Source organism: Anser brachyrhynchus, assembly GCF_964034855.1.
Source record: "Anser brachyrhynchus genome assembly, chromosome: 12".
Lineage (NCBI taxonomy): Eukaryota > Metazoa > Chordata > Aves > Anseriformes > Anatidae > Anser > Anser brachyrhynchus.
Genome location: NC_137707.1, coordinates 13,586,488 through 13,608,121, shown reverse-complemented (window position 1 = coordinate 13,608,121; position 21,634 = coordinate 13,586,488). Strand labels below are relative to the sequence as shown.

Genomic DNA, 21,634 nt, shown 5'->3' with positions numbered 1-21,634 from the left:
GTCACAGTGTAATATCATGCAAACGAAGAGTTACATGCCCTCTATTCTCACGTGTGGAAGGAAGATCACTTTTCGGATATCTGCATATAGGGAAAAACACGCTGAAGTCTTAATCCTGATATTTGTCAAATTATATCCCGTTTTAATAGGATCAATTATGAGGAGCTTTAGTGCAGCAGCTATGAATTAATGTCTGGTGGCATTAGGCTCCCTCTGAAAATTTTCAGAGGGAATTGATAAACCTTTACATAACCAATTTGTTACTTTTGTTATTTGAGATGATCTGTTTACCAGCACTGCTGGAAACAAAATGAAAGAGAAGGACTTGATTTTTCCAACTGGAATATGTAGAAGCACATAGACAAAGCGCTGCCTAATTTGCACACAATTACTGTTATTGTGTGCCTTGGCTCAGCCTTTGCTGAGCTCGATAGCAGCTTGTGCATCTGTTTTTCTGTGTCTGCGTTCAGTTATGGTAACTGAGGAAATGAATCACAAAATAAGGTGCATGGTTGTGCTGATCAAGTGTGTATTTGATTTAGTGGTTATTATTAGTGCATTAATTTGTTCCATCTCGAGTGTAATCCCGCATCTAAGGGTCTTTCAAGTGGTATGATTGCACCCGTGCTTTCAGGCTATCAGCATTGCTCCCGGATGTTTTGTGGATGTGGAAAACTCAACTTTTCTAGCAGTGCTAGTGCTGGTTTCTGCCTGCAGCACGGTTCTTGCAGCCACTGCCTGCCCTCTGGAGAACCTGCCCTGGCCGAGCTGTTCTCACCTGCACCCTGCTCGAATGCAAGAAAATCTGGGTTTCAAAGCTGCTCTTCTGCCTGTCAGCGGGTAGCTGGGAGACCTTGGGAGTCCGTGCTGTTGCAGGTCACCATCATCCGTGAAATGTTTTAATTACACTGGAATAATTATTCTTCATGGATAACTTAAACTATTTCCCAGAAACACAAGGGTGTCTGTGTATGTGGTTTCACTGATGCTAAATTTTGGTTTCGATCCTGAGCTCCACGTCTTGTTTGGATGCTGGAAACATTGAAGCAGCAGTGTTTGCAAGAAGAAAGGACTCAAAGTATGACAGCAGTGCCTTTCTGGCATTGGGAATGATTATTTTCAAAGGGAGCTGGGATGAGAATAGAATAAACAATCCCAGTAGGTAAACGGAGACCAAGATTTACATTAAAATGGTGCAGGGGGTAAGTTTAGGAGTAGGTTTTAAAGGACCAGGTTTCTGTTCTCATCTTGTGTCACAGTTCCCTGAATTCCTGCAGCAGAAAACAGTAAAATTCTGTTTCTGTTATATCAGGCTGCTGTGTAGGGGAATATCACTGCCATTCAGTTGTCACGTCTCTTCTTGAATCTTCGTCCTCCAACAATTAGCTCCAATTAGTCTAGCGTGGCATTCAGTGCAGTGCTTTGCTGTGCAGAACCCCTGAACAGCTAGTGGATTGCTTCTGTCCTTCAGGCAGGCTTTGGGGTATTGTGGAGGTTTGTGCCATTGTCCCTTCCTCCTCCGTGCAGACTGACAACCAGCTAACGTGGGAGGGAGGCAGAAGGGACCTGCTGGGGACAGTTCTTGAAATCTGGGTCAGATTCTGCTGCCATGGCTGGGGAGGGGGAAGGAGAGTGGTATGTGTTGTTAAAACTTGCTTTCAATGTGTTTCAGATTTATATTTATAACGAGAAGATAGTGAACGGACATCTGCGGCCTAACCTGGCGGACCTTTGTGCTGCTGTTGTAGAGTTGGATGATAAGGTACTGCCAATAAGTTAACACGAGGAAATGTATTTAAGCTGTTTTCAGCTGTGATTAACAGCCTGCTGACATTGGTGGAAAAATACTGATATTGCCAAAAAAATAAATAAATTATGTGGCTCCACAGAAAACACAGAGCCAACACTGAAATCTTCTCTAGTCCAGCAGGGCCCACCAGTGATGAACGTGGTCATGATGAAAATTTCTTAACAAAATGGGGAAGAGAAGAGCCTGGTTTCATTGTAGTGTCCTGTCATGAGTGATGAGCTGTCAGAGGAAAAAAAAAATGCTTTCCATTTTAAATGGGTTCTACTGAGTTCTGTTTCCAAAATGTGATCTCCTAATGTCCTTTGAACATATTTAGCTGTAGGTGAAGGGTCTTCAATCAGTCTCCACTAGGACTGGAGTAGGGTCCGACAGCAAGGTGTAAAGCCAGCCAAAGTCTGCAAGGTTAACTTTAAATCGATGGTCTATCTGCTTTTCTTTTTTGCCCCCTTTTCCTTTGATTGTGTTGCCTTGATCCACCCCAAAAAAACAAGCACACAAACCTGGCCACCTTTTAGAAATGCCTGGGGGAAAATACTGCAGAAGGGTCATGTAGTGAAAAGACTGCAAATGGAGAGAGCAAAAAGCTGTTCAGAATCTGAGAGGCAAATGCTCGGGTCGGCTCTAAATTACAGATGTGCTTCTTTGCTTTGAACAGCTCTGTTCGCTTTGCTAGGGACAGCAAGGTGAGTTTCAATATTCTTGCTGCTTTGAAGCACCGTGATCAAACAGCTGCCCTTGCTGAAGCTAACAGTGCTGTTACTTGTCAGTGTTTTGCCGTTTCAGCGGGGATATTCTAGTCCTGTAGGTACTGATACGATCTCATCCTTGGGAATGAGCAGACCTGGATTGTTTTCAGCCTCTTTTTGTAATTGAGTCTTTGTCTAAGTCCTTTAGACATTTCACATCACAGCTGATTGCACAGCTTTCCAATGACAGCCAGAGCAATCACTTACGTGAAAAGCTGATGTGGTATTTTTGAGTGGGATATATGAGCCGGAAACGGGGAAGGAAGCCGAGCACCTAATATCCAGCCTAGTCTGGGAAATCTTTAGTACTGGCTGAAAACTGCAGGTAAAATATTTATAGCCATCTCCTTACACAAGCATTAGGCAGAGAAGCCTGTGAAATCTGTATTCTGCAGAACAGAAGGGGCTTACCTTCAGGATTGCATCCAGTGTCTCCACTGTAAATCTAAACTGACTGAAATTACTCCCCTGCAGTATGTCTTTATACTTCTGCTTTAGCATCAAAACACCACGTAGCTCAAAACAGGGTTGTTCACCTTTGTGCTAATCACTGTTGCATGGAACGGTTTGTTCACAGAACCTCTCTGACTTGTGGGCCATGGTGAAACAAATGATCAACATTCGCCTGGTTTCTGCTAGCGACATCTTGAAGGTCCGGACCAACTTGGAGGTGCGCATGGACTTCGTGAGGCAGGCTCTGCACTACCTCGAACAAAGGTAAGGCGAATGCTTTGGATAACACAGTCTGATAAGTTTCCCTAATAAGCCAGAATGACTTGTGAATACACACAAGCATATTAACAAGTCAGTTAATTCGTGCTGCTCACAAGAAGTGTCTGTTGCCTGTCTTTTATGTTCTAAGGGGCTTAGAGCAGCCACTTGAGTATAAAATTGTTTTAGTTAAAAACTGTTTTAACTGAAAAGGCCTTGAATCCACTGGGAGCTTGTTGAGAAGACAAAAAGATCTTTTATTCTTTCTTCAGTGTTGCCTTTAAAGATTTTGTATCTGTCACAGTGATATGTGAAGATTTTTCAGTTGTAGAAAGAGATCTGTTCCCCCTCTACAACAAATTTCTCATTTTCCATACTCCCTTTCTGATTGCTGATTACCTGTCAGGAGCTGGTGTTGGGTAGAAATGAGGACAGCACTGGGAGCAAATCTGGTGCAATGAGTCAAGTTCTGATCGTGCCATTTCTGCCCTGAAAGTTTTTTGTAACATTTCAAGGGGCTGTAGCTGAGACATCTAGCAATGATTTTCAGACTCTGGAAAGAGGCTTACTGTCTGCAGCAGCAACTATTCCGGGGATCTAAGCTCGTTGACCAGGAAAGTGCTTGCAGAGTTGCAGGCCACGGAGCAGACAGGCTGCAGAGAGAAAGCCAAGGCTGAATCCCCCTGTTGGCAGTATTAGCTGCTCCCTGCACGTGTGCCCACAAACCTGGATGTTGCAGTCTCTTACCAAATAGCTGCCAATGTAACGCTAGCAGGATAGTTCAGCAGTGGAAAGCAAACAATAGATGCAGTGTAGTGCGTGGGCATTTGTTACAGGTACAGTTCCACCATCTGAGCTCTGAAAGCGCTGCGCTCTGACAGGGCACACTGGGAAGAGATGTTTTCTCCTCCTGGCGCAGCCTCTTTGCCCCTAACGGTTGGTTGCAGCTCCTCATCAGTGCTCGTCATCACCCAGGGGTGCTGGCGGTATGCCTGTCTGCGCACAGAGAAACTTGACGCATCAGAAGTCTTCTGTTCCCAGTTCTTCAGTCACAGCATTGCGTGATGAGCCAGTTAGACTCTTAACCCAATTTGCCAAATAGCCAACTTGCTAAGTTGTCACAGTCACGTTAAAAGCTAGCTGAAATTAGGCATGCGGTTACATAGAGTTCCCACCCCGAATCCTCCCGGGGCAGAAGCTGAGCTCTTCAGACTTGATCTCTTTTTAAACCTGCGTGCCTTGCATTGTAGCTTTTTATTTCTTCCTAGCAGGAATTGGCTAACTGGCAAAGCAAACGCCGATTCTGGGGTGTTTGCATGCTTCTGTGGTCCCTCACGTGTAAGGGGAGGAGATCTAACACTGCTAACAGCTGGCCTTGCATCAGTTCCGTTGGAGCAGGTGTGATCTTAAACCCTGAGGAGCTTGGGCTTAACTCAGCCATAATATTAGTTACAAAGGTGTGCTCATGTTTGCTTACGTTAGGCATAGGGTTTTTTAGTCTAATAGTTCGGTGGTCTGTAGCTTGTAGCTAGGAGCCAAAGTAGGAAATACTGTACATGCACTAGTGTGTTTTGTGCTGTGTGGGGGGGAAAACTTCAAAATTATTGCTGCAACTTGTATAGGTATTCCTTCAGCATGCAGACTTTTGAGACTCCTGCTTCTAAACAAATATTTAAGAAATATTCAATATTTGTTAAATATTCAATATTCGAATATTCAATATTTGTTAAATTGACCTACATTGATTAAAGGCTTTGATTCCTTCTAGAAAGCATTCTGAAACTTGCCGTTACCAGTCTCTTAAATTCTCTTTCTCGATGATTTCCCTCAGATAGGTCCATGGCCCCAAGGTTTGCTTCCTCCACAGGGCAGGGAAGAGGAGAAACACAACTGCAGTGTTTTTAAGTGTTATTTTGTGACGGCACTGACTGGAAAAGCAGAGGCATGGAAAGTTTTTTTGGCAGCTACATGACTGAGTTTAACTTATTTCTGAGAGAACCTAATGAGAGGAACCTCATAATAGAGTTGAACCTGGAGCAGTATACCACAGGCTCCAAATGTGGTTTCTCTTGAGACTGCTGAATACAAGCATCTTCCTAAATCAACAGAAGTTTTTGCCTCGTTTTGCTGTAATGATAATGTTTGAAACATCACGGTAATTTGCTTTAAATTGCTGATTCTGGTGGATTCAAAAAGCAATGGATGTTTTTTCTAGCAAGTAAATTTCGGTCTGTTTGCATGCCTTTATTTTGCTTTTCAGTTACAAAAATTACACCTTCATGACTGTCTTTGGAAACCTGCACCAGGCTCAGCTGGGTGGAGTTCCAGGGACCTACCAGCTGGTCCGCAGTTACCTGAACATCAAACTGCCCGCGCCTGTCCCTGGTCTCCAGGTACGTCCACCACCTTCAGCACTTGGGCTAAAACAACAACACATCTGCTTGTTCCAGCACAGCCAGGAAACTCGTGCAGCCTCTGATGGTCTGCTGTTGTTTAAACAGTTCTCAGAGTAGAGGACTCTTACTCCTTTTCTAGAATTTTCTGTTAGGAAAATGGAAGATAGATAAAATCAGTTTGACTGCGTTCAGAGCTAGCCCCAGGTGTATGGCGGTGCTCAGTAATTTGAGAATTTTAAATTCCAGGAATTGTGGTTTCTTATGGTGGTCTTTTTAAAAAGGAACAAGCAAGTATTAAACTCTGTTGTGGTGTTTCAGAAAAGCAGAAACATACTCTCCCTGCTTGGCTTTTTTCTATTTTTTCCACTTATAAGATGGTGACAGGCGTTGTTGATGACAAAATATGTAATGCATTAATCTGAATTGTAGCCATTTATTTAGGAATCTGAATAAAATCCTGTTTATCTTCTAGAAAGTGCACAGCTGTGCACCTACAAAATCAACAAGGCAAATAAGCAGGCTAGACAGAAAAATTACAAGTTGAATAATAAATGTGTAACATTAGAAATAACATAATTGAGACTAGCTGTCCTTTGCTTACCTGCTGGTATACAATTAGTCTGGTATCCTTCTGTTTCACTACAAATGTTTTGAATACCTCAGTTGCCTAATCCAAATAGACTTCCTGGGTGGAGAGGATATCTGAATGCTAGTTAGAGGATTACCAGATCCTCATCCAGAGCTGAAATCTGGGCAAGCAGAAGAGAATCCCTTCCTTTGCTGCTAGAATGTGCGCAGCTTTCACTGAACTTAAACCTCACGATCTCTGACTCCTGTACCACAAACAGAATTTTTACCCAAATTGGTGTATGGGTATAAGGGCAGAAATATAAGCTAGGCAAATAATAATTCAAATGGGCTGCTTTTTTTAAATTATCTTTCATTTTCAGGACGGTGAGGTGGAAGGCCATCCTGTCTGGGCACTGATCTACTACTGCATGCGCTGCGGAGATCTGAATGCGGCCATGCATGTGGTGAAACGGGCACAGCACCAGCTGGGAGAGTTTAAAACCTGGTTTCAGGAATACATGCACAGTAAAGATAGAAGGTAACTGGAAACTTAGCAAGATCTTCAAGGGGTAGAAATTTCTGTGGAGCAGTGAAATAGTGTCTTGGTAGTTCCATAAAAGACTCAAGTCTCTTCTGGTGGTGATAGCTTCCTGGTGTTTTTATTACCTACCTAAATTACATGTTAAAAGTGTGCATATTTTAATTTTTTGGCTTTGATGTCTAGAAATCTTCACAGTGAAAGAATTGTCTGAAAAAATGTAAAGTGTGTGTTTCAAAACTAACATTCTCTGAAATGTTGAAATTGCAGAGGGTTAGACAATATCTCACCTACCACAATATTAATGCCCTCCAAAAGTGATTGTCCTCTGATTTTTCTTGCAATGGGCATTTGAAGATGATCCTCATAATTTTAATTAGACAAATTAGCAAATGATAGTTTTACCTACAATTGTAAATAGTGCAAGAAACATCTTCCAGTATGCTTTTGCTGTGAATATGCAGCTTTTTATATTGGTTTCTGTCCAGATCTCCTCAGACAGGGGGCAGTGGGTTTTATATCTTCTCCTAAATCCCTTGTATTTTTCCTTCAATTTTTTCCCTTAGATTATCTGCTGCCACAGAAAATAAGCTTCGTCTCCATTACAGACGAGCTCTGAGGAACAACACTGACCCGTACAAGAGGGCTGTTTATTGTATTATTGGCCGTTGTGACATTACAGATAACCAGAGTGAAGTTGCTGATAAAACAGAAGATTATCTTTGGCTAAAAGTAAGTGTGGATGTTGGGGTTGTTGTTTGTTTTGTTTGCTTTTCTTTTTTAAGAACAAGTCTGTATGATGCTACATGTCAGCTCTGCGAACCTCCCTTAATTCCAGGTCCATTTTCTCACCACTATAATGTATGTGACTTGGCCTGCAGATAGTGAAGGGCTGGGAACTCGAGTCCTTGGGCTACTCTTACCCTCTGTACTATCCAGGTGCTAACCTGGGGATACTTCTTTTCTGGAAGTGTCATGTTCTTTATTTCACATGGGACACTTCTTTTCTGGAAGTGTTGTGTTCTTTATTTCACACTGATCTTCGTCAGCTCTTTTTACAACTAGCGTTAGCTTGCTACAGTGAGGATCCATTGTGAATTTTCCTTTCTGGATGGATTATGGCTGAAATGTCAGTGTCAATTGATAGGAAGACAATGTCCTTGTCTCCAATAGGCAAAGTTCTTAGAGTTTTGGAGGCACAATGAGTACTGGTCAGTACCCACTGAAGAGAGGGAATAAAATGATATATTTAAGACTGGGGGGAAAACAATTTTAATTATCAGTGGGTATTCCGAGTCCCTGTATTCAAGTTCGGAATGAACGGAAGCAAAAGGACCCTTGGGTTGTATCTGCATGTATTTCCGCTGCTACTGTGTTAGAGAACTTTGCTTCCCAGCAACAGATGGGCCTGCTGCTATGACTAGTAATTTATAATCAGTTGGTCAAAACCTGACAGGGCTTCAGTTGGAACAAATATCTTCTCAATGCATCCCTTGTGCAAGGTGAAGTGGAAATATGTTGGTTTTTTTTTTGGATGTTTTTAGCTGAACCAAGTGTGTTTTGATGACGATGGTGCAAGCTCTCCACAAGACCGATTAACATTATCACAGTTCCAGAAGCAGCTGCTAGAGGACTATGGTAAGAAACCCCAAAGAGATGTGCCACTGAGGTTCTGCTTTTCTCCTTAGGGCACTTTCCAATTGTTATTACACAAACCCTGGACTGCACATAAAGCCTCTAGCTCTCCGTCACAGGCATCTTTAGAGTGTTCATGAGCAGCGATTTTCCCTAGAGGAATGGCAGATTTCAGTAAGACATGATGAAAGAATTCTGTGTGTTCTCAGCACTCCAGAGGGTGAATATTCATAGATAAACAACGCTACTGTTGTTTGGGCTGTATCCATTATAAATTACGGCTTGCTTTCCTTCACCATATATATGCGAAGGTCTTCTAGCAAAGCTTCCAGGTTTTAAAATACAGAAGAGAACAGCGTTGATTACCTAATGCAGGCATGTCTTTCCAAAGCTTTTCTCTGCATACATCCATTGTTCATTGTTTCCCTTAAATTATCGTTTGTAATCTGCAAGGGATCCAAATCACAGTTCTTTACACTTTGGAAAGTTTTAGGAACAACCATGGCCCAAGAGAGTATCTTTGTGCATCACCATCTTTTGATCAGTGAAACATGGGTCATTTGGACCATCAGAAACGTACACAATTTGATTCTCTACACCTTTGTAGTTTGCAGCTTGACTTACACCCAGATAAAATTGAATGGAAAAGAAATATAATAAGCTACTATTGGTGTCATTGAGTAGGACAATCCAGGTTTATAACATTATTTGGTCTGCTTGGCATACACATAAATGAAGACATAAAGTTGTGGCCAATAGAGAATCTGTTGCAGTCAGACTTGATGGCTGTCTGAAAAGAAAGAAAAGAAGGAGCTTTTTTGAGTAACTTTATTCTTTCATTTCCTGAATGTTTTTATGGCTTGTCTTTGAGGATATATTTGCAGAGGAACAGTTATAAATAGGCCACTGATGTGTGATTAGGTATTCAGTTTTGTCTAGTGTGTTTATTTCTGTTGTCACTGAATAAACATACATTGTGACAAGAAGCATCCCGTGTCAGCGATCTGATTGTGAAACCATTTTCACTAGCTCTGTGCGTGTGTATTTGTTTTCTCAGGTGAATCACATTTTGCAGTGAACCACCAGCCTTTCCTCTACTTCCAAGTATTGTTCTTGACAGCACAGTTCGAAGCTGCGATTGCTTTTCTATTTCGGACAGAGCGTTTGCGTTGTCATGCTGTTCATGTTGCTTTGGTCCTGTTTGAGTTAAAATTGCTCCTGAAATCTTCTGGGCAGAGCGCACAGCTATGTAAGTCCTGCACGTTTACAATAATGGAATATTTTTGAGCCCCTGTAGCACCCTGTAGACACCGCAGCTCTATGTAACTGACCAAACAACATTTATCAGCACAATGTCCTAAAAGTTAATCGTTTTAGTTGCATTAGAGCTCTGGATTTTGTCTCTGACTAAGTTGAGATGAAGATCAGAGCAACATTTGCTGGCATTACCTACTCCAATTGTGATGTTTCTGACGTTGCAGTAAGCCATGAGGTTGGTGACCCTCCCGCTGTTAGGCGTCTCAATTTTGTGCGGCTTCTGATGCTTTACACCCGGAAATTTGAATCAACGGATCCAAGAGAAGCCCTGCAGTATTTTTACTTTCTCAGGTAGGAGCCTGTATGTCTCTCTCATTTTTCTTCTAGCGATGCTACTTAGTTATTATCTGGGAAGTCCTTGTAAAAATTCCTCCCTCCTCCCGTTTGTTATGTAGGAACGAGAAGGACAGCCAAGGAGAGAATATGTTCTTGCGTTGTGTTAGCGAACTAGTAATCGAAAGCAGAGAGGTATGCTGGTCCGTGTTGTACTTTCTCACTTAAATTGAAATTCATTTCTTGATTGAACACTTCCTTAGGCAAGACAGCCTTTGTTTATTCCTTTTGCCTGATGCAGACCTAGCTGAGGGGGAGATGATAGCAATGGTAGTATGTTTAAAATACTTAATCAGGTCTTTTTGTGTACTTACATACAAATACTAATTTTGACATCAGTCCCTGTTTTTCATTCACCCACAACTGCATTTTTGTACTTAGTAAATACGTTGTGAAATATATGCAATTCATCTCTCTGTTTTTGTTTTCTTTTTTGCTACTTTACATCTCTGTGGATATAGTTCGACATGATTCTTGGAAAGCTGGAAAATGATGGTAGTAGAAAGGTGAGTTAATAACTGACGTGTCTATTTTAATACTAAAAAGTACAAATCACATGTGATTTCCGAAGTAGTTATGAGATTATCCAGCTTTTCTTCATTTTTCACCAGTCAAATTATTGCCGTGTTTGAATAAATACTGTTTTTTTCAAGTATCGTATCCTTTTATAGAATAATCCATGACCTGCTGTCACAGGTTACATCACTGCTTACATGGTTAGAAGATAAAGGAAGCCTTAAGGTTTTGCCTGTAAAGAGGAGAGTGCATGCAAGTAATAGAACATTTTGGATAATCAGTGAAGTTTTACTGTGCACTGCGGCAACTTATTCTGCTTCATACATCAAGCAGACTCCAAAATCAGTTAAAATTTAAGGTTACGGCTCATGCTGCAATCATTGCCACTATCAAAAGTAAAAAAAAAAAAAAAGTGACTTCTGGCAGGGGTTTCTTTTGCATGTTTTTGTTCTGTTGGTTTAAAAGCCATGGGATTGCACACATTAGGTTAACTCAGTAATCTTCACCAATTATTTTTCATTTCACTGTTCTTTCCAAGACATGTAATTTTTTAGATTATAGTGTTGGTGATGAGTCCTGTTTGCTTGATTTTAATCAATTCATTTTAAATGTAATTGTATTCTTGTGTTTCTTTAGTATGAAACCAGAATTTAGCAATCACAGTTTTAAAATAAATTCTTCTTGATAATCTTACTTTTACATCCTGAAGTACGGTAAACTCCTTTCCAGATATTATTGCCTTTTTCATCTCTTCTATTATACTTGTTTATTGTTTCATTTAAAGTTCTTGTGACACTTTCTTTTGTCAGTGTAAAATCTAACTTGCAATCTATCAAGTCAATATACACAAACAGCAACCCTGGAGATTCTGGCATGTTATATGCAGAAGGTTTCCATATTTTCTTCTTCCCTGTAATATGTCATCAGCAAATTAAAATAATATATCATTTGACCTGTTGTCTGGGTCATTTTGAATAACGTAGAAACTGCAAATGTCTCAATGCTGACCCCTTTGGAGAAAGTCTCACAAGAGCTCCTTCTATTTTTAACAATGTCCTTTTGCTCGTTCCCATGGAAATGTACAGGCCATTCTAGTTATAATCCAACATCTAAAATATTCATTGTCTTGAAATACACTTGACAGAATATTAAGGAATTTTAAGCATTCTGATTTCTCTTCTCTATTCTTCTTTCATTTTGTCTCATCTCTGTAGCCGGGAGTGATAGACAAGTTTAATAGTGACACAAAACCTATCATTAACAAAGTGGCTTCTGCAGCAGAAAATAAAGGATTGTTTGAAGAAGCTGCAAAACTGTATGACCTTGCAAAGGTAACTATCTTCTATGTGGTGCCTTAAATAAGTACTTGGTTCACCATTTTTTTCGAACACGTTCCCTGTGATTAGGAGGTTAAACGTAATCTCATTGATTTACCTTATTCCAGTAGACTATTTGTGCAGTTTGAGCAGAGCCTTTTTCTGCTTAAAGAGGGTTTCTTTGAGAAAAGGTGGATAGGTTGTTCTCGAAGCCATTCTGATTTAGGACACCCCGGGTTCTTGATCAGTGTCATCTATTGTACTGGTTGCCCTGTGCATGATGTTACCCTGGCTAGTAAAGTGACTTACCTGGGGTGTACTCTTCCAATTGAACTGGTAGTGAACTGAACTCTAAAATAGCTGGGCTTTGTAATGAGTTCCTGTTTCCTTTTGAAATATATTTGAAAAAAAAAGGGGGGTTACAGCAATAGCCAGTGTCTTGGGAGGGGAAATTAAATGCTGTATGGTTCTTTTTTCAGTACTATTTCACATGAGCTAACAGCATTACGTTGTTTACAGCTAAAGTGATGTTGACTCTTTGTGGGAGGGAGACATCTCTGAGGATGCACAGGGCACCACTGGATATAACCTTTCTGCTTTTTCAGTGACTTTAACATCCTGTCATGTTCCTTTTACTTGTGTGCAACCTTAACCTCAACAGAACCCCGACAAAGTTTTAGAACTGATGAACAAGCTTCTCAGCCCCATCGTTCCTCAGATCAGCACTCCCCAGTCGAACAAAGAGCGGCTGAAGAACATGGCCCATTCGATTGCAGAGAGGTAAGACAAGGGGTCAGGACCCGACCCGAGTCAGCCTAAGGCTCATATCTGCAGCAAGGTATTCAGGAAGACAAAAAAGATGACAATTTACCCTGTCCTGCTTGCAATGGTTTGCAGTACTGAAACCAGGAAGGTAGTCTTCAGAGGCAGGCCGGGTAAACATGTCAAGAAGCTTTATCTGTAGGTGAATAAGGAAAAAATATTTACAGGATTGCTACCTGGCAGATAGAGTCTATTAAGGAGCACTAAATAAAATGAATTAAGTATTTTAGGTGATTTTAAAAACAAAGTATCGTAAGCAAAAGTTGCAGATTCATTGCACACAATTCCATAGTTGGAAACAGTATTAGGAGAGTGCTACAAACCCAGTAATTCTGAGTTGTAACAGCAAAGCAAGGAGTTGGGCTGTTGGAAAACTTTGTTTTGCTGCTGCTTTAATGAACTGCTTGCAAGATAAAAAGGGGACATTTAAGTTGAGCGTGTATGTGACTATCATAAACAGACCTCATTTCCACAACCTGTTACTTAGAAAAGTGCAGTGCTTAAAAAAGAACAAGATGTGGAAGTGACCAAAAGGAATATCATCTGCAGTGTCAGTGTGTTAATTAGGCTACGCGCTTAAGAGACATCAGTGCTCAAGGTTCATTAGCAGCTAGAAGTTAGGAATAAGCTGCTTCTCTGCTTCTGAAAGGTAATAATTGCAAAATAGCTTTGGGACTTTTTTAATCATCTTCTTTTGATGCATCTTGTCACAGTGATTGCCACGGACAATTCCCATATTTTACTAGGGCAAGATCTAGGTGCCTGTGAGAAATGTCTTGCTGCTTTTTCCTGAAATGTTTTCGTGAATAAAAATAAACCAAGCAAGCTTGCAGGCACTCCGAAGTTGCAAAGACAAATAGAAGAATGTATTGATTTCAGCCAGGCGCCTTTGCCCTTCTTCTTTTGACAAGTGACATTTGCCAGTCCACTCCTTCAGTCAGCCTTTCTTTCCTTTAGCTAGGCTGGAAACAGAGCGAAAATTGGTGCCGTATTGACTTAGCAAGAGCCTCATGCTCCAGCAAACATTAAGGAGAATTAAACCTATGGTTTGAGTTTAAGCTTCAGCAGAGGCTGTAATGGGCTTTGTTTTGGTACTTGCTTTGATCTGTGTGAGAGCACCAAATATTACTGCTCAATAATGCCACTTTACAGCAGCAAACCTTATTGATTCCAAAGCCAGAACAGTCCTGATTAGCTCATCGGGGTAACTGGGGCCTTTCTCCATGAGCTGTGCTGCAGTCAGCACCTCTGGGCGCTGAGCTCTCTGCACGTTCTTGTGGTGTTTTGAAGGAGCAGGGAAGATACCCAACAGAAAAGGCTGAGGGGGCATCTGGCTTCCTCCTGCAGCAGCCGAGGCTGGTGTGTGCCATGCATTTGACCACCCTTACTATTACTTTGAGGAAGGAGCTTCTTTCTGAGCTGCTTGTGCTGTTAGAAGAGCAATCAGACAGCTCTCCAAGTCATCTTCTGGCAAGTGTAACTAGAGAGAGAGCATGCGGAAGCATCTAATCCATTTCTTAGCTTTTTGCCTGAAGCAGGCGGTTGTGCTGCTGAATTGTCTGCTGTAAACCAGCGTGTTAAACAGCCTTGTTCAGCACTTGCCTTGTAGGGCCCGAGTTTCTGTCACTGTTTTCTCCGTGAATATGGAAAGTGTAAACATTGAAAAGGAGACAAATGCTGGATTTGATGGAAAATTAAAAACGACTAAAAGGATTTTTAAGAAAAGCCAAAACCTGTGAAAATTCTGCCTCTTGGTTAAGAAAAACTGAAGTTGTCCTTTGTTAGATGCCTTCCGTCCTTGTGCTTGATGTCTCTGCTTCAAAGAATTGCAAGTGCATGCTTATAAGTGGTTGCCATTTTGCACAATAAAATTGTAAAACATTTTCTTTCAGGTACAAAGCTCAGGGGATAAGTGCAAAGAAATCCATTGACTCCACGTTCTACCTTCTGCTAGACTTAATCATGTTTTTTGATGAATATCATGCCGGTCACATTGACAGGGCCTTTGATGTAAGTTTCAAGAGTTCTGTTTGAAGTGCAGCCTTACTAATGCCCTTGAAAACCCAGGATGTCTCATAACACCACTTAAAATAAAAAATTACATTTAATGAGTTAGAAGGTGCTGCAATGCTATAGGAATTTAAAAATGTGCTTCTTTCTTGTTGCTTGATAATCGGGAAGATCTTTCTGGAAATATTTTCTAATCCTTGAACAAAATATTTCTCCTCCTCAGCAAAGTCAGGGCATAAACCAGTAAATAACAATGAACCGATTCTCTTGAATGGAATTGGGAGCATTTCATTAACACTTCAAAAACGTACTTTACTAGTATAGAATATATAGAGCATTGATTGTCTACCCTGATTTGTGCTTTTCTTTTTGAAGATTATCGAACGCCTAAAGCTTGTACCTCTTAGCCAAGATTGCGTGGAGGAGAGAGTTGCAGCCTTCCGGAATTTCAGTGACGAAGTAAGTAGTGTCTCTTGTTTTTAGCTTCCAAAATACTTTTCCTTGTTAAACGGATGTTAAAACTGTTTAATCTCATCATTCTTATTCTTTAAAGGGAAATAGGATGGAATTATTTTGTATTCATGCAAGTAGACTCTTGGATTGCTGCTCTTTCTTTGTAACGCTGCTCTTTGGAGCACTACAAACCATGCTCAGAAATCTCTTCTCCACTTTGAAGAAGGAGTCTGTAGATCTGAATAGTTTTGAACTTGCTTAGTTAGATTCACCTCTGTGGAACAACACCTGGGTTCTAATACTAATAATTGCCTCTGCTCTCCAAACCTCATTTATTGTGCATCGCACTAAATTGAAAGAAGCTACTCTACCAGTTAGTGTCACCTGGGAAATGAATGGAGGAGTGTCAGGCAAATGAACAGCAGCCTAAGACAGAGCAACTGTGCAAAAGTAAAGATTTGCTCTCAGTTCTGTTAGTTTGCTTATGTGTAGCAATGAATTGTGCACCAGTGATTGTGAGCAGGACTTGTTTTCTGGGATGCTGTGCGATCCTTAGGCTGTAAATTGAATACGCAGTATGCTCCTGGAAAACTTGGGAAATTATCCTCTTAGTACAGCTGATGGCATCAGGTTTTTTCTTTCCTCGGCATTACATTTCCTTAGCTATTTACCAGAAAACAAAGCCTTTCACCGCGACTGTTCTGAGTGTACATCTACAACCTAAGTGGAAGTCTATTACTGCTCTTGGACTGTTTTAACTGGAAGGTGGAACTTCTTTTTAGGAACTTCTCTCAGGCAGCGCTTGTTTGTATTTGAGTGTTTGGGTGTTCTTGTGTGTGTATTCAAGTGTTTTGGGTTTTATCTGGACTGTTGCTGCCCAACATGAAGATGCAGCTGTTATGCATGCCTGTCCCAAGACTATGGATAACATTTTTTGCCAGGTCATGCAGTCCTGGTAGGGGTAACCATTAAATGTATGACTGTTACATAAGGAATTATCAACCACAACTCTCATTGCTTGGTTTCCTGATGTCATTGAGCAGTGCTAATGATTCTGTCAACCTGCTCTTCATTGCAATACATCTTCTTTTTTCCTCTCCTTTGTGTAGATCAGGCACAATTTATCCGAGGTCCTGCTTGCAACCATGAATATTTTGTTCACCCAGTATAAGCGGATGAAAGGCACAAGCCCTGCCACTCCTGCCAGACCCCAGCGCGTAATGGAAGACAGAGATTCGGTAAGATTGTAATCCTCGCTGTCTGACAAGTTTTCCTACTTTCTTTTCCCCTGACTTTCAAGGGATTGGGCTTTAACTGGGCACCTCTAACAGTCTTTGGTTTCAAGCAACTAGCCTTTTCAGTTACTTGTCCTGAGGCCAGTCTCTTGTAACTTCGCCTTTGTGTAAAGAAAGGGTAATGCTCTAAATGGCACAGAGCTAACTAACAATATATGACAATATATATCCTAGCAAGAAGAAATAAGCATTCCCTTTGCTTCTCGGTGGGATCTTCAGTAATTAACAGATGTGAAGAGATTTAAACTTGAGCTGATTTTCAAGAACCAGATTTCCACCTCTGTCATTTGAGTTAGTGCCCTCTTCGTGCAAAACTTATTTCTCGGGGAAGGGCACTTCACTCCTCTCCCTGGCTTGCTTCCATAATGGCACGGACAGACATTTTCAAAGACATTTCAAATTTCCATGGGCAACACACCAAGACCTTCAGATATATTCACTTGGTGGATGGCTGTAGTGGTTTGCCAGTGTCGTTCTCCTGTCTTTGCAGCAGTGCGGGCAGCTTTCAGGTGCTGAGGTGCTTGTTCTGGCTGTCTGGTTTAAACGGCTGACAAAGTTGGGTTGGACTTAACTGCTAGACTTGCTGCTGAAGCATTTCCTGCATCCACGGATGGAAGGCTGCACCTTCAGCCACGAAATGGGGATCTCTTAATAACACCACTTAAAGGACACAGACTGGCGTGTGGGCACTCACCTGTAAATACTCCCTAAAGCAAAAATGTGCTCAGCTTAGCTGCTGTGGGTTTTGGTCTCATAGCTCTTACTATATTAAAGCTGTCATAGGCACTTAAAAATCAAGGCCGAAGCACTCATCCTGTCCTACAGATCAGGAGTTATGTATCAGCTCATATTTGAGAATGAAAAACAACTTGGGCATCGGCCAGATTTTTATCCAGGCTTCAGACATCTGCAAAAGTGCCTTTGATCTCTAAATTTCAATATTGGTGAAAGTCTTTGTAGCATTTTTAAATTACAGTAGAAAATAAAAGTTTGGAGTTAACGTTGCAGCTTTTGTCTTTGGGGTACAGCCCGTGTGTGAGTTACAGGATCCTGCCTTGCAACTGCACTTGGACTCTAGACTGGCAAAATAGGAGAAGGATGCATGCTGCTTAGGCTTCTCCCCACCTTAAATTCTGTTGTGAGTCCAGGCTAATGCAGTCTATTACCTGCTCTGTGGGTTCACAAGGATGGCTCTGAGCAAACAGCCTGAGCTCCTTGCTTTTCAAGTGAGCCTTTTATTTCAGTTTTGTGATTGCAGTGTTGTGCCTTACGTAGAAACATCTACCACCTCTGTTTGGGTGTTACCCTGTCAGGTGTCATCTCAGTGTGAGTAGCATGACAGCTGATTTATCGAGCTCAACACCCTCGAAAGTTTTCTTCTTCAGGCATGAAGTTTTGTTAATCAAGCTGCTGGCCTTGCGGTGGGATCTCGTAGCAGTAGGGCATCGCTTGTGGTAGAGGACACTGAGTCTGACTCGTGGATCTCTGGCTGCAGAACACAATAAAAGCAGTGCTTAACCATCAGAGGGAACAAGTGCCCGCTGCCTCTGTAGTCAGGGATGTGATAAGAGAAATAGTTGAGTGATTATAATGTCAGAAGGGAGCATGAATCTTCTGGTGTAGGATTAGCTGGAAAAAAATCTATAGGCTTGAAGCTCCCAGCTGCCTGGTTTGCATGCGCAGAAAAATATCGGGCAGGGACACATGGAAGGTAGGCTAAGGATAGCTTTAAGGCATGCTCCCCTGTTGTCTTACCCTGCTGAATCTCCTCTGACAATGTGGGAGTGGGAAGCTAGATCGTGCCAGTTTCCCTGCCTGGGAAACAGCTGGGGGATGTAGAGGTGGGAAGAAATGAGGGCATTTCGAACATGGGGAGGTGGTCCTTCAGCAAAACCTTCCCCATTCAGCTGAGCAGAGATGGCAGATACAAGCTTCTGCAGGCTGTGCTCGGCAAGTTTCTTCTTTTGAACTTCCCTGGGGGAGAGGCATCTTTTCTTTTCTCTGCAAGGAAGGAAGTTTGGGGGGAAGTCACTAACACTGTGTGGTCTTCCAGAAGCTTTAACGGTCTCAGTGCATTGCCCAGTAGACAGTGCAAGCAAAAAAAGCACCTTTCCTCGAGCAGGTCTTTGAAATCCCTAGGCTTTCTCTACATCCATCCGAGCAGAGAGATTCAAACCGAGCAGAGAGATTCATCAGAGGAACTTGAAAACACGAGGTAGTAGCTGTTCCAAGTCTGAGGCTTGTTTCACGTAGCAGGGAGCAGAGTCCCCCCGCGTAGGAACATTCAGCTCTTAAATTTGCCCTCCGGTGCCCAGCACTGCTCTGCTGACTGCCCGAAGTGGGACCCTGCTGTGACAGGCAGGGAGCAGAGGGAGTTTTGCAGGAACCGTGTGGACCCAACAGCAGGGGCAGGATGGAGAGGGAGAAGTACCTCTAGAGCTCTGTGACCCGGTAAAGCTCTCTGCTAAAACATCTCCTATTCAATTTCAAAGATAAAATGTGCTGTATTTAGAAATCAGCAAGTTTGGACTCAGAGCTGAGTTTTTATTAATCTTTTTTTCACAAAGAAATTACCTATGCTATGTTTTGAGTCTTTTATACATATATATATATGTATATGTGCTATATATTGACACACACATACGCATATATATACATATACACACATTCACACATTAATTAGCTTAGGGAATGAGGGAGCAAAGTCCTGTCCCACTTGGCCTGATCCACTTTGTGAGATTTCAGGCAAAGATTGCAGCAAGCCCAGACTGCGGTGCTGGAAGCTGTCGCTGCCAGCCGTGACCCAGATGCCACCAGTGTGTGACAGCAGTGCCTGAGCTCCCCCGCCTGGTCCGGGGTGACTAGCCCCCTGCAGCAGCCCAAGGGCGTTATCTGGGTGGCAAAATTAGGTCATGAAAGGAATGGAATTCAGGTTCGTTTGTGGTCTTAATTTAAATCACAAGTGACTTTCACGTTCATTAAGTAATTACAGCCACCAGAACATGCAGACCTCTGGGCCGCTCTTAACCTCTGCAAACCCCTGTTCTTGTTTCCTGAAGGACTGCTGCTTGCAACCCCTCCTCTTGTTTTGACTTTTAAAAATAGACTGGCTCCAACATCATTGCTACCAAAAAGGTGAAGGGAACAGTAATTCACGCTGCTCCTGAGCCTTTTTAGTCACAGTGGGAAGTTTTGCCTCTTAAGATTTAATTAAGAGCCAGACAATTCGATGTGCTTTATTCACCCACCAGCTATTTTGATGTCCCCCGAAAAATGGCAGGTTACAAGTGATGTACACAACTCTGTGTAGCCCATTTGGAAGCAGTAAAAGAGAAACGTTGACCATCACTGAAACTGATTTTTAAGGCACCTTGTTAAGCAGGCAGTACCTTGGTGTTAACTGGGTGGTAGCAGCTCTGGAAACCGCCCTGGAAGCTTGGAGCAATGGGGTCAGACTCCATCCTGCTTCTTGTTCACGAGGCTCCTGCTGTGCTGTTCTGCCTTCTGCCACTCCTCAGCTGCAGCATGTGAAGGGAGGAGTGCTACGCTGCCCTGCTCTGTGCAGCTCCAGGTATTTGTCCTTGGCCAGACAGGAATACGACCAGAGGTAGGAGCTCTGCCCTGTATTTCTGCCAGGCCCTGGGGCTTTGCAGACAGTCATAGCTCTCTTTCAGACAGCTTAGTAGTGGAAACACGAAATGAAACGGCTGTGATCTCAGTGCTAAATAAAACTGACTTCCCTACCCCGTGCATAAAGCTGAAGGTTTTTTGCTCAGCTGAATCAGCAGCATTTAGCCAGCGTCTTGAAACAATCCTATCGGGTGAGCAACCCAGCTTTTCCTGTTATCAGCTTACAAAGCTCATCAGTTGCCGCTGGGTAACCAACTGGTTTAACAGCACACTGAAGACGGGGTTGAATTGCCCAGATGGATATCAGAGCTGGTGTTTGTTACTGTTCCCGGCCACGTAACGGGCTTCACTCACTCCTCGGTTTGTCACTCCCTGCTGTCAGATTCACCGCCTGCGTGCCCACAACAACCAGCGTTGCTTCGGTGTTCCCTTCAGTCAGCAGATTGAGGGAGGATTTGAGCAGTAGGATCTTCCAGGAGAGTAATTCAGAGCTGTCTAATATTTAAGAAGGAAAACACTGCAAGCAAACAAAACAGTCTACACGGTCTGCCATAAAAATTCAGAGCTTCTGTATCTTTCTGATGCCTGCCAGCTGTTGGATTGATTTTTCCCTTTAATCTATTAGTGGGGAAAAAAATGGGGAAAAAAAATCCTGAATTCCACCTGCGACATAGCCTCCTGGCTGCACAAGAAGACGTTTTGGTTACTCTAGCCAAACCTCCACAGGTTGAAGAGCTGGCAGTATGTTGTAGGTGAGGCCGGAGATCTCAAGGTGCGCGTAGCACTGCCAGCTTGTTTCTAGTGCTTGTGCTTTGAGGGTGGTAATGCAGCATTTCAGCAGGGTCCTCCTTTTATTGTTATTTTGCCAAGTGGGAAAGAATCGTGTTGCCCAGGGATGGACCGTTTCGTGCAGAGATTGAAGATGATTGCAGTACAGTGATGCTCCAGATACTTGAAAACATTTTTTTCTTGGGTAATTTTAAATAAATGGGCATTTTTTAAGCAAGTGGGCGACTCACCATGCTTATAATGGTTGGAAAGGGAAAATAATTAGATTTCCATCCCAATGTGGAGTTATATTACCCAGAGAGCAGTTCTGAGTATAAACATTATACTTGCTTGTTTGAAAAGGCAAGTGCTTAACTCGTGTCTAACTCAGCTTTCATGGTGTTGTAGGGTGTTTTAGATACTACAGTAACTGTACTTTATTTTTCTATTCTAGCAACTTCGATCTCAAGCTCGTGCACTGATAACGTTTGCTGGAATGATCCCTTACAGAACATCTGGAGACACAAATGCAAGACTGGTGCAAATGGAGGTCCTTATGAACTAGCAGAGCAGCTTTTCCTAGGGTTGCAGCAACCTGTGCCTGTCGTTAGTGCGTTCAGGGGTGGGACCAGTGCCATTTTGTATTCTGTATTTTTGTTGATGGAAATAAATTTCTTTGATTTCTATTTGTTTTTGACATTTTCATTTTCACTGATTTTTTTTTTGTGTTTTTACGTTTTTATTAATTTTGTTTTAAATTGGTTTATA

General features: G+C 42.1%; 1 protein-coding gene across 2 annotated transcripts in view; it reads left to right on the top strand.

Moving 5' to 3' along the window:
* Positions 1-21,552, top strand: part of NUP93 (nucleoporin 93) — an 81,437-nt gene extending 59,885 nt beyond the window's left edge. For both annotated transcript variants that reach the window (XM_080552698.1, XM_080552699.1), the window contains exons 7-22: positions 1,673-1,762; positions 3,134-3,273; positions 5,528-5,660; positions 6,614-6,771; positions 7,338-7,503; positions 8,316-8,409; positions 9,464-9,655; positions 9,888-10,014; positions 10,119-10,191; positions 10,518-10,562; positions 11,787-11,903; positions 12,550-12,668; positions 14,603-14,720; positions 15,096-15,179; positions 16,283-16,411; positions 21,321-21,552. In XM_080552698.1, the coding sequence (XP_080408824.1) occupies positions 1,673-1,762; positions 3,134-3,273; positions 5,528-5,660; positions 6,614-6,771; positions 7,338-7,503; positions 8,316-8,409; positions 9,464-9,655; positions 9,888-10,014; positions 10,119-10,191; positions 10,518-10,562; positions 11,787-11,903; positions 12,550-12,668; positions 14,603-14,720; positions 15,096-15,179; positions 16,283-16,411; positions 21,321-21,431 (1,896 nt within the window). In that variant the 3' untranslated portion in view covers positions 21,432-21,552. The remainder of the gene's footprint in view (positions 1-1,672; positions 1,763-3,133; positions 3,274-5,527; positions 5,661-6,613; positions 6,772-7,337; positions 7,504-8,315; positions 8,410-9,463; positions 9,656-9,887; positions 10,015-10,118; positions 10,192-10,517; positions 10,563-11,786; positions 11,904-12,549; positions 12,669-14,602; positions 14,721-15,095; positions 15,180-16,282; positions 16,412-21,320) is intronic.
* Positions 21,553-21,634: the final 82 nt, after the last annotated feature.